This window comes from Egretta garzetta, unplaced genomic scaffold (assembly GCF_000687185.1).
Source record: "Egretta garzetta isolate BGI_Z169 unplaced genomic scaffold, ASM68718v1 scaffold596, whole genome shotgun sequence".
Lineage (NCBI taxonomy): Eukaryota > Metazoa > Chordata > Aves > Pelecaniformes > Ardeidae > Egretta > Egretta garzetta.
Window position 1 is genome coordinate 969,799 of NW_009260129.1, and position 12,420 is coordinate 982,218.

General features: G+C 38.6%; 1 protein-coding gene across 1 annotated transcript in view; it reads right to left on the reverse strand.

Moving 5' to 3' along the window:
• Positions 1-8,780, reverse strand: part of CARM1 (coactivator associated arginine methyltransferase 1) — a 45,032-nt gene extending 36,252 nt beyond the window's left edge. The window contains exons 1-2 of the mRNA XM_009641508.1: positions 8,774-8,780; positions 8,455-8,580 (exon numbers count right to left, since the gene is read on the reverse strand). Of these exons, the coding sequence (XP_009639803.1) occupies positions 8,455-8,580; positions 8,774-8,780 (133 nt within the window). The remainder of the gene's footprint in view (positions 1-8,454; positions 8,581-8,773) is intronic.
• Between the last annotated feature and the right edge of the window lie 3,640 nt (positions 8,781-12,420).

Consider the following 12,420-nt stretch of genomic DNA (forward strand, 5'->3'; position numbering starts at 1 on the left):
ATGACCTAATGCTCTTGGGGACAGAGGTAAGCAGACATATTTATTGCTTTTTCATCTATACATTTTCAGTATCTCAAGTCCCTGCTCAACTCAAAACTCCCCCAAACCCCACAGATCTTTCTCTTTCAAGGAACCTCATCTGGATGTAGTTCTGAAAATAATGGAAAATATTGGAATGAAGACCACTATGAGTATGTAGCCTAATCTAGTTTGTATTAGCTAATCCAGGCACTAGTTTATTTCCAGCAGAGTGGAATAGGGTGCAAAAGTTGCCCAAGTGCTGGGTGCACCTAAAGACCTGCAGTCACTGCAGTAAGTACAACACAGCCCTTAAATCTGTGCATTTTACCTGCTGAAATAAACTGGTTTTAAAACACCTGTATTTTTAACTGGATCAAAAGTCCTTATTAAACTCTTTGATGTGAATTGAACCTTGTGTTGTATGGTCCATAACATAGAAAATAATTAAATCCAGAAAGTCAATTTGTCTCTGTTTTAAAAGTCAAAAAGAAACTTGGAAAGTGATTTAAGTTCATTAGGCACTCTTCAGTAGCCACCTGTGTTCAACCTCTTACTTCACAATGAAATCTCTTTCCAGTAAGGGGTATGCTTCCTCACATTTATTGTACAACATGTGATAAAAACATGCAGGCAGCTACCAGGAAACAGCAAAAAAAGCCTAGTTCATATTCTAGAGTACCCCATAATAAACACTTCTTTGAGTAGAAGTCATCTTACAGAATGAATTATTAGCTTTCAGAAGAAAACCGGCACTTTCTCCTTTTTTTCTTAGCCACTGAGAAGGCAAGGAAAACTCCCACTCGTGTAAGCTGAAGTGCTTTCACAAGGATCTTGTTGATGAAATAAAAAAAAAAAATGCCCTGCAAATAATTCCAAAGCACATAAAAAATGTAACTCTCAGACATTTTGACAGCCAGGATTGTTAGGATTTTTATTTATTTCTCATTCCCTCCCCCCCCCCCTTTTTTTTTTCAAATAAAATCTGAAAACAGAAATTCATTTGAAAACTTTACCTTAACAGAAAGCTGTATCTTGCTGAAAAATGGCGGCATTTGGCTGTAAAGTTTTGACTAGCTATGCACCTCAGCTAACATCTTCTGTTGGACATTAAACCCATACTAATCAATTATATGGTTCAGTAATTTGTCAGAGATATTCTGCAGATTTTACAGCACAGATAGCCTAAAACTGAACTGTGTAGAAACTGAATAAAGGCCAGTCAAAACTGATTCCTGTGATCAAAGATAACAGGAATATCCTTCCAAAGAGCCCTGCTTCTGGTGTTTGTTTCGCACTACTACCTTACCAAAAAGGAAAGTAGAAGCCCCAGGCCCCTGTAGCACTTTCCTCAGGCATATTCATACTCCATTCTAGGTAAATTGTCACGAAAATGGCTGCACTTTGCATAAGCAGGACTGCTGTACTGATTTTTCTTTACAAAATGCTTATCCTTGCAGCAGAAGACGCAAACACACAAACACAAGCTATTAACATAGTGCACCTCACCCATCTGCTCAAAGCAGATGGAGTCTCTCACTATTCTAAAGGGGAAGAGGATGGAGTAGGAACAAAAAAAAAAAAAAAAAAAAAAAAAGGCAGGCTCCAGTTGCAAACCTCTATGGTTATTGGGAGAGAAGGGGAAAAAACCTCCAAACTAACATACACAGGCTAAGGTAAAGAAAACTCAGTGATGAATAAAAGCTCACAAACTCCACACAGCAGCAATCCAAAATAATGCTACTTGCAATAAATCATTAAATAAATGTATTTTACCAACCGCTGTGAGATTTTTCTGGGAGATTAGCATAACAGCCATGGAGAAGTGCTACTCCCACATTATTTTGCATTATCTGCTTCAGACTCCTATTAAAATGCAGTACCTACATTAAGCTGTAAATTTGGCCTGTAACTGATGAGAGGTATACAGTCATAACTCTGACCATGTTTGAAAAAATGAATGGAAATAAGTGAATAACTTATCACAAGACTGTATCAAATGATGAGGCAGGTCAGTCTGTCTCCTGTTAACAAGTGGGACAGTCTTCCATTTGGAACAACAGAATTGCAAAGAATCCAAATAATAAAATGTAGTAAAAATATAGTAAGCATATCAAGGCCAGATTACTATCCAAGATGTCTGAAGTTGGAGCATTATTTCCAAATGAGGAAGAAAAACTTTTTGCTTCTATTCAGTTTTAAGTATTAAACAGTGACACCTATTACAAGTATCCTAGTAAAATTCCGACAGCATTTACCACACAAACGCAAAAGAAAAAGCTCACAGAAATCCTTGGATTTGCACCAGCTTGACAATATTTATCCAAAATATTTTTCTCTTTATGTCATACCTTTCATCCAGTGATACAGCGTTTCATTGCCATAAACACAGCAGATTAGATTAATGGGACTCTGTTCATTTTAACAACTCATTTACTAGTATTTCAATCTGCTCTAGATCATTTTGTTGTAAACATTACTGAATATTAAAGCACAATTTGCAGACTGGGTCACTTACCACAACACTACTCCATAAGTGAATTTCTGCAGCCTTCTTTCAAACTTTTTTTTATGAGTCTGGATTCAGGAATGATTTCGTCCCAAACACGCTAGTGGGTGAATCATTTCATGTGTCAGCACAGGAGAACTAGATGCTTAGAAATTCAGTCAGTAAGCACTTCATCAGCACACAGGGAACTCAAGTCATTGTGCCTTTTTACAGAAAACATGACTGATGGCCTTGTGTCATTCCTCATCAGGAACTGGATGCCACATATTCAAAATCTCATTATAAAGTTTCCTAAGTCATACTTTTCCCAAAGCAAAGACCTCTTCTACTTTTAGCACCAGTAATATATGCTTTCTTTGGTAAGCTGAAAGCAAAATATTGTATCACCTCCAAGCTAAACATCCTAAGTAAAATATATTTTCTTCTAATAAAACATTCTACCCATTAGTAAGTGATTTACACTGAAATAAAACAAAAAATGAAGTTGAATTGTTAAAAGTCTGTTATTATCAAGAAGAATATTTAAAAAGTACCTTTCATTTCAAGCTGCAACCATACTCCAAAGCAATGTGAACTAGCAGATGCGAAAGCTTCCCCCACTGTGTCAATCTCACACAAAAAACGTTACCAAAAGAATAGCCATGATTTGTAAAATGGCATTATAATGTATCTAAATATAAATGTTTCATTTTCTTTAGAACAGACGTTAGACAATAGAGAGAGAAATGAATTTTTAAGTTATAGTCAAGTTTACATAAAGGCTGTACAAATTATTGTGATATTGCAAAACTAAAGTTAAACTATACTTTGTGATCTATTAAACAGAGAAGCATTAGACCTTTTATTTCATTTTTCCTCAAAAGAATGGATGATTTTTGTAAATAAGCTTAATCAGAATACAAATTACACTTTAAAAATGGAAGATTATTTGGTTCACTACAGTATAATTGGATGAAATGGAAATACTGAGATGGATATGGTTGATGTAGGTGGTTCACTTGCGTCTTCTAGATTTAAATACCCAGAACACTGAAAGTCTTGGTACATAAAAAGTCTAGCAGTGCTCAGAGAGAGCCTCTTCTGAACTGGTGGCCACAGACATGCCTCACATGAAAGCACTATCTGGTAGCACTGAATTAGTGGCTATTAATTTTCAAAATACTGCCAACATTTTCTAAGATATACCTTGCCCCACTGAAATGAAGTACTGTCTGTTTTAAACAATTATCCACCCACCCACCCCCAATCTCTTCCACTCTTACCAGAACACAAGACATTAGAACTAAATGGACTTTTAAACATGCTGGATGATTGGACAAATTCTCAATACAAGCATGTTGCCACCTTCAGCACAGAACTGGCACTGCAATATTGTAATTTGCAGGCAGATATAGCAGTGCTCAGGTCTAGCAGATATGAGTAAAAAATCTAGAAATTTAAAATCCTTCATATAGTATTTTTTTTTACACTGTGGGAAAATGACGCCATATTACTTGCCTATAGAAGAAAAAAAAAATCAGATCATATCTGGAAAGCCAAGCACTAATATTAACTAGCAAGAAAACAGCCCAGAATAATTCCAATTAAAATACCAGCAATTGACCTTTTTCCAATCACTTTTATTTTGTCCTCCCAGGAATCAGAACCAATCAATACTTTAAAATGCTAATGCTAAAATCATTCACACAGAAACGTTCACAGAAAGCCTGAAGAAACAAAAGGTACAGAAAATAGTGCCGTAAGTGATTAGGTCTTCAGCTTCCCCACCATCTTGAACACAGTGAGTCAGCTCAAAACACAAGACTTGTGAATGGCTGCCTCTAGATCAAGAAAAGTAATGGCACAGAAAACCACAGACTGAGACAATGGCAAACCCAGAGGTTTGACCAGTAAGACTAACAGACACAGCAGAAGGCATGGTCGGTGGCAGCCTTCCCTGTTAAGATTTGCGAATAGACCAGCAGTCTCCAAAATCACGTCACTGGTGTTTGTTCTTGCACGCCACGGTCCCCAGCTCCAAATACAACCTGGAAAATTATTATCAGACACTTAATTCCATTGAAGCTGAACAGGTCAAACTGATTGCTGCATACTCCCAATATTCACTCAGTGTTTAGTACAACCACATAAATGTATTAGCTTAGGGAAAGCACCTACAAAGCTTAGAGCCACTCTATAACAGTGGCATAATTTACAAACTGGAGTATGATACAGAACCAAAGGATCTTCCCCAGAGGTGAGAAGTTAGGGATTATAACTGTGCATGTAGTATAGCTTAAAAGTCAAAACCTTTCTGTTTTTTTAAGTCATTTCAGTAGCAGAACATTCTACTGCTCTTTTGAGACTAGCAAATGCTGGACTGCATGATCACTGTGAATTGCAGAGGTGCAATTATAGTCAACGCATTGAGTAAGTTCTCTCAACAAGTTGCACCTCATTGTTTACACAGTAAAACTCTGCAGGAGTTTCAAGCTACAATAAAGATATTTGTGAATTTAACTGCTTTCTACATTAATTCAAATAAAACAAGATTCAGGTAACCACCAAACTCTTCTTTTCTTGCTTTTCTGAAAAACAGAATCACTACTTTAAACAGAAACTAGCAAGCAACCACAGAGCCATTTGGTCATTTACTTCATAAAATTTATTATTTGACACAAATTCTTAGATTTAAACTGCTGAACAGCCTACTTGCAACCTGTGGGTCTTGAGGCATATCTAGTCATCCCCACTTACAGCACTTTGGTTTACATGACTGAGTGGTCTCACTACACATTAACTGGAATCCTTCTGGAATTAAGCCAAAATACACACTCCAGGAATAAACTTTGACAGTCAATGGTCATTTAGTCTGTATGACCAGACTAGATCTAGTTCCAAGTAAACACACCCTCCATTCTTGCCTTGTTCCCAGATGAGTATGGTTTGCATACCAGTGCCCCAGCATCAATTGTTCTGTTCTACAAACTTGTTCCTTCTGGACCATGTGACTTGCTAATGGAATCATAGCTCATTAGATCCATATGCCATTGCATGAAATAATAATTTTGGGGAAAAAAACCTGCCATAAGACATACCATGTTCCTTTGCTTAAATTATACTGCAGTAACAGCATGTACATTTACACATATAAAATTCAATATATACCTTTAATATATTTCATACATATTTACTACAGACATACGAAGTCATATGTAACTAGCTCAGTTCTGTATGTGGAGTTCCACAAGTTCTATACACAATAAATAACTGAAAACTGTAAATAACACTTTTCTCCACCTGTAATGTGCTTCTATGTAAGTGGCACAGCTATTAGAGCTGGCAGACAACTTTCAAGGTGAGTTGTGCTAATAAAACAACATCTACAGACACCAGCTATGGCATGTCCAATGCCTGGATGCACTGTGAAAGTGGCTGAAGACCAGGGTTATGAGGTTTGAAACAGAAGAAAGGAACCTGCATTCTACCACAACCCAAAAGAACTATTAATCTTATGCTCATGAACTAATTCCGTGCTAAATTAAGCAGGCCATTTCCACCAAGGAGTACAGAGCTACATACCAAGCCTGCTACAGATGAGTTACAGACTGGTTGGTTGGTCTGTTACAGATAAATGACCTTTGTTTTTGAAAGAAAAGCCTGTAGGCTACTAACTTTCATTTTTATTTGATCCTACTCAGATGTTTAACATATGTTCAGCGGGAAATGAAAGATACAGTCTATGATTTATGACTGTCTAAATGCTGGAACCAGAACAGCAATTCTCTGTGTGGGCAAAACAGGGTATGAATTTCCCTCTCCCTCCATTCCTCACTCCTCATCTTCCTCTACCTTCTTAAGGGGCAGAGGACTTAAAAAAACTAAGACTTTTATAATGCATTTTCATAACTAACACTTTTAATGTATGAAAAAACAGTTTCCTGATAATTTTTTAACAACAGCATTATTTTTATTTATTATACACACATCACACCTGCAAATACATAAAACTGAGATTAACACCTACACTTGTACACAGCAAACAACAAAAGGTTAGCTTCTGCTCGATAGTCTTGACTTCCTTGTGAAAACATGTAACTTTCTTAAGAGCAGGTGCTATTTGATATACTCAACATGTAGAAGAAGGTACCAGCAAGTTATTCCTATGGCATGGCCAAATAATAGCCTACAAGTAACTTTCAGCTTAATGCAGCACCCAACACATTCCATTTGATATTAACAGATCTGTCATTTAATCTGATCCGATTTTACTTTGACCAATCCATTATATTCCTCTCATTTTATCAATGAGTTGCTTCATGGACTAACAGGTCATTTAAATTTATTTTCCCCTGTTTTAAAGATGAAAAAAATATAGAGAACACCCAATTTTTTCATGTTAACAAGCAATCAGAAGTAAAAAATTAAGAGACTTACCTATACCGTTCTTATCTATTTCAAAATACGTAGCCATATAAATAAACTAAACACAAATCACCAAGGAATATAGCTAAAGAGAGGACTGAATTTACCACTTAATCTTCAAGGTATTCCTCTCAAGAAAAATACCAAACTGTACAGAAATTAGCTGGATTTTTTCAAATACTTGCTTATAAAGGTGAGGAAGAGCACCAAGAGAAGCTTCCTTTGCTTTGGGGTCCCAAACTCTCAGTGTCTTTTTGAATCAGAACGTTCCTAGGTAGGCAAGACATGGTACAGATTGCAGACCGGAATTGTAACAGTCAGATAAATAGATAAAAAACCAAGACATTTGAAGTCATTCTTAGCTTATATTCGTATTGTTTTAGTAAGGTAAGAGTTTGAAAGTGTGAAGAGTTGTCCTCAATGGATATAAATGAAAGGCTGTAACCAGGTAGGACTTCAAAGGCCACCAAGATATGGCACCCAACTGAAAAAAACAGGCTAGTCTAAAACCTGTATTTTCTAGTGGAGTGTGACTCAAGAGTTCATGTACTGTGTCTACATGACACAGGACTGGCAATTCATTGCACAAACAAACCCATCTGCATCTAAATTCTCAGTCCTTGACACTTTGAAACATGTATGTCTTCAAATAAACTGCGAAAAATCAAATCTAATTGCTCTGTTCCTCAGTTTCCACACAACATAAAATGGAAATAACTGCAACGGCCTCCTGGAAATCACCAGGCCTACGGATGTAGTCTGCTATGTAAGAACTCCTGGCTATTGCTAAAGAGGAAGCTTTATGTTACCTACAGTTACACAATTTCAAAATTAATTGTGGCCATGCTGCATACTACTCATAAAAAATAGGCAGCTTTCTGAATTTCCTTGCATAAAAACTAAGAATGCTTTTCCAAAAGCCAGGACATGAGGATAGCACATATTAAAAAGTCTCAGCTGTTGGATTTACAAAATACAAGTCAGGTGAAAGTATAAAAACACAGATCTCAACATTCTACTAAAATACAGTCATGTTTCTACAACAGAGTGAATATCTTTTTCAGCATTGCTACACACAAAATTACTATCCTAAGAACTTCAGGTGTATGTTAAAGTACCTCAATTAACTATACAGACAAACAGATCTGCAAGACAGTTTCTGAATGGGAAGCAATAAGTGGCAGATTGCCCACACAAAGCATTAAATCTACCAGTTATTACAGTTTATGAGTTAAGTCATATGAATGTGTTATCTGCATTTGCTTTCTTCAGAAAATTAATCTGCAATTGTTTTGCAAGAATGTTCACTAAGAAAATTCACTAAGTGAATGGTCCATACTTCACAAAAGGCAGCTGAAGTGGGTTGGAATCAAATGAAGCTGCACAAATCATCATAAAAAAATGTAATATTTAAATAGTCAATATAAAACAGAGGTAGAAGATGACACATTTTAAAGCAAACTTTACCAATACAGTATCATGACAGGAAGGAGAAGATACTCACAGATGCGGGATGTACTTACCAGCTTGTGACTTGAACTGAAGCAAGGCACTGTTATATCCCAGCGTAATTAACACAGACTGTTTTCCCACACGACAGTATTCAGTGTCTCTGTTAACCAAGCATTTAAACACACAGACTCCATCAGCTGAAGGGAAAAAAATACTTTAGAAAACTTTTAGCACTAAAACCAAAACCATATAAAGAACTAAATGTCTCTTTTGATTAACAATATACATAAGCATGTATCTGAAGTACACAACTTGGTGAAAATATACTTTCTCTAACATATTGTTTCTTAAGACAATTTCCCAGTGACCTACAGTTTCCATCCCACTTACCATCCATAGTTTCTTGAAGTTACCCTGTCCTCAGAAGAAAGAAAGAGAGCTGACCAAATTAATTTTCACCTGGATCCCACCAATGTCTTAAATTAACATTTTTTCTACTTCTTTTGCTTCCATAATCCTATGTGTTGATCTCCTGATAACCTCTAGAGATGCTGCTCTGGTAAATAAAATGGCACAGTAAAGAGTCAGGCATCAGTTACATTGACTAAATGAGGAGAAGTAAACCAGCTTTTTCCAGTAAATAGACAGTACATACCACGCCATGTATGACAACTATCAATAAACCTACCATGTGAGAAAAAATAATGCAATTTTTCAGACAATGAAGAACACGTACTTCAGAGCTAGGAAGTGGAGCAGCAAAGGGCAAGCCTGTGTACTGTGCTCCTTGGGGAGGGAGATCAAATATTAGAGGCTTAAGTGGTGCAGTACCTCAATACACGTGGCCTCACTATAAGCCTCGCAGCTGACAGGAGGCAACTGACTGAGCCCATCAGGCAAGATACACATCATCACCTTCAGAAATCTGAAAGAGGTCTGAAAGGGAACTTCTTGCAAATGGCAGTTATGGACATGGGCTACTAGGCAGTGCTTTTAAATTGGGTGTGGGTGTGTATGTGTGTGCACGCATTATATACATATTTTCATCACTCAAGCAGCAAAGCTCCAGGACTTACTATCCCTGGACCATTCTTTCATGCATTTCAGTCCACTTTGCTGAGTACAAGTGTTTATTATGTTTCTCCCACACAAATTTTATCCTTCTGGAGACAAATGATAAGTCAAAACAAAAAAACCCCACCAGAACTAGAAAAGTAAAAGGTTTAAGGCAAAACAGAAACAAAAAGATGACTAAAAGCAAAGTCTGCAAACTGGCAGTAACACAGAAAAGCGATAGACTGCAATATACTGAAACGCGTGCAAGAGAAAAAACTGAAGGAAAGCCAGAATGAAGGGGAAGAAAATACACTTCTTGAAAAGCAAGACACATAATATATTATTACTAAAAGCTCAGTACAAAGCTAATTATACGCTGCTGAGCTATGTTATTCTGCTAGCAATGTTTGAAGCACCGGAGTTAGAAGGCATAGACATCCACCATACAGGCAGCCAGTGCATTTTTTTTAAGCCTTACGCTTCACAGCATCTGCTGTGATGAGAAGTGAACAAAACAGAGAGAAAGACCACTATGTGATGTTCTATGTGTCAAGCAAAGTTTAAAAAAGCAAAAAATGTTGCCAAGGAAGAGGATACATCCCACCTAGGCCGGCACATCTTTAAATCTGCATGCTCATTTGTTTTTGTAGCCTCTTCTGTAGTCTAGGCTTGTGAACAAATGGAAGGCAGACAACTGGGCTTACTACAATCTATCACCACTGTCCATTTAATGGAAGGCACACTCAGCCTTACATTCCCTGGGCTGAACAAAGCCAGCTCCTCTGGTGTACTTTTTTTTGCACACCATGTGCTGCAGTTGCCTAATTATATGGGGTACTACAGTTTGTCAAAGCAATTCATAGACTTGCAAAGTGGTCAGCACTTGGAATTCTGGTGTTCCAGAAGTCCCAGCTGAAGCATGTATCTTTTTACATTTCCCAAAATGCAAGCTTTTCTTCCACTCATAGCCATCAATGCCATCGTCCACAAAAACTATTAAAAACATACATGTACTGCAGCAGCTATTTAGAATAATCAGTACTAAGAAAACACTCAAGCTAGTTGTAAAAGCAAAATACTCCTAATGTTCAGCAATACAGGAGTAAATCAACACATGTCTAGTTTACGCTGTCTCTCAGCACACACATTAAATTGTTCTTTCATCTGTGTCTCAATTCATACAGCTCTGCACCCAGGTTGGGGCAATCCCAAACTTGGATATGACGAGTGGAATGAGACCAGCCCTGAGGAGAAGGACTTGAGGGTACTGGTGGATGAAAATCTGGGCTGCATCAAAAGCAGTGTGGCCAGCAGGTGGAGGGAGGCAATTCTAGGCCTCTGCTCTGCTCTGGTGAGACCCCACCTGGAGCACTATGTCCAGTTCTGGGGCCCTCAGCACAGGAAAGACATGGACCTGTTGGAGCAGGTCCAGAAGAGGGACATGAAAATGATCAGATGGGTAGAAGACCTCTCCTGTGAGAACAGGCTGAGAGAGCTGGGATTGTTTGGCCTGGCGAAGAGAAGGTTCCAGGGACACCTTATTGCAGCCTTCCAGTACTTAAAGGGGGCCTAACAGGAAAGGTGGGGAGAGACTCTTTTATCAGGGAGTATAGTGATAAGACAAGGGGTAACAGTTTTCAACTGAAAGACGGTAGATTTAGATTAGGTATTAGGAAAAAAATCTTTAGCGTGACAGTTGTGAGACACTGGGACAGGTTGATCAGAGAAGTTGTGGAAGCCCCCTCCCTGGAAGTGTTCAAGGCCAGGCTGGATGGGGCTTTGAGCAACCTCATCTCATGGAAGGTGTACCTGCCCATAGCAGGCGGAGTGGAACTAGATGATCTTTAAGGTCCCTTCCAACCCAAACCCTTCTATGACTGTATCAATGGGGTTTTCTTCTGTATTGGAGTCACAAAATGGGATGTTTATTCAGCCTGGAGATGGCTTTGGGGGACCTAACACCTATGTGGAGGTCTTTGGATGGAGCCAGGCTCTTTACTGAGGTGTCCAGTAGGAGAGTGTGAGACAGCTAAAGCACAAGGGCTATTACTCCATTAAAGGAGAAGCACACTAAACAGATACAGACTTAGTTTGAACTTGGACATAAGCACATTGATATAACATAGCTGTATAAGCATTTTCGTATGCAATGGTCCTGTAAAAACCAGCATTGCCATTGGTAGGAACAGGCCATGGGCCTCAGGCAGACTGTGCAAGGCTTTTTATCATATATATACACACGCCTGGGAATTACTTTTAAGTATTTGATATTTTGCATGAAGAATGAGGATAAATGCCTGCCTCATTTCATGTGTGAGGTCCAAACACAGAGATTGTTATTCAGAAAACTGCACAGAAAACAGTGTTGGAATGAGCCCTGCCTGATAGCATTCCACACAGATATAATAGAATATTCAAACAAAAATATTTGTATTGCCAAGAGGCCAATGGTATCCTGGGGTGCATTAAGAGGAGTGTGGCCAGCAGGGTGAGGGAGGTTATCCTCCGCCTCTACTCTGCCCTGATGAGACCCCACCTGGAGTACTGTGTCCAGTTCCGGGCTCCCCAGTTCAAGAAAGATGAGGAACTCCTAGAGAGAGTCCAGAGGAGAGCAACAAGGGTAATGAAGGGACTGGAGCATCTCCCCTATGAGGAAAGTTGGGCTTGTTCAGCCTGAAGAAGAGAAGGCTGAGAGGGGATCTCATCAACACATACAAGTACCTTAAGGGTGGGTATCACGAGGACGGAGCCAGACTCTTCGTAGTGGTGCTCAGCGACAGGACAAGGGGCAATGGGCACAAAGTGAAACATAAGAGGTTGCAGTTGAACATGAAGAAGAACTTCTTTACTCTGAGGGTGACAGAGCCCTGGAACAGGCTGCCCAGGGGGGTTGTGGAGCCTCCTTCTCTGGAGATATTCAAAGCCCGCCTGGACGATGTCCTGTGTAACATGCTCTAGGTGAACCTGCTTTAGCAGGAGGG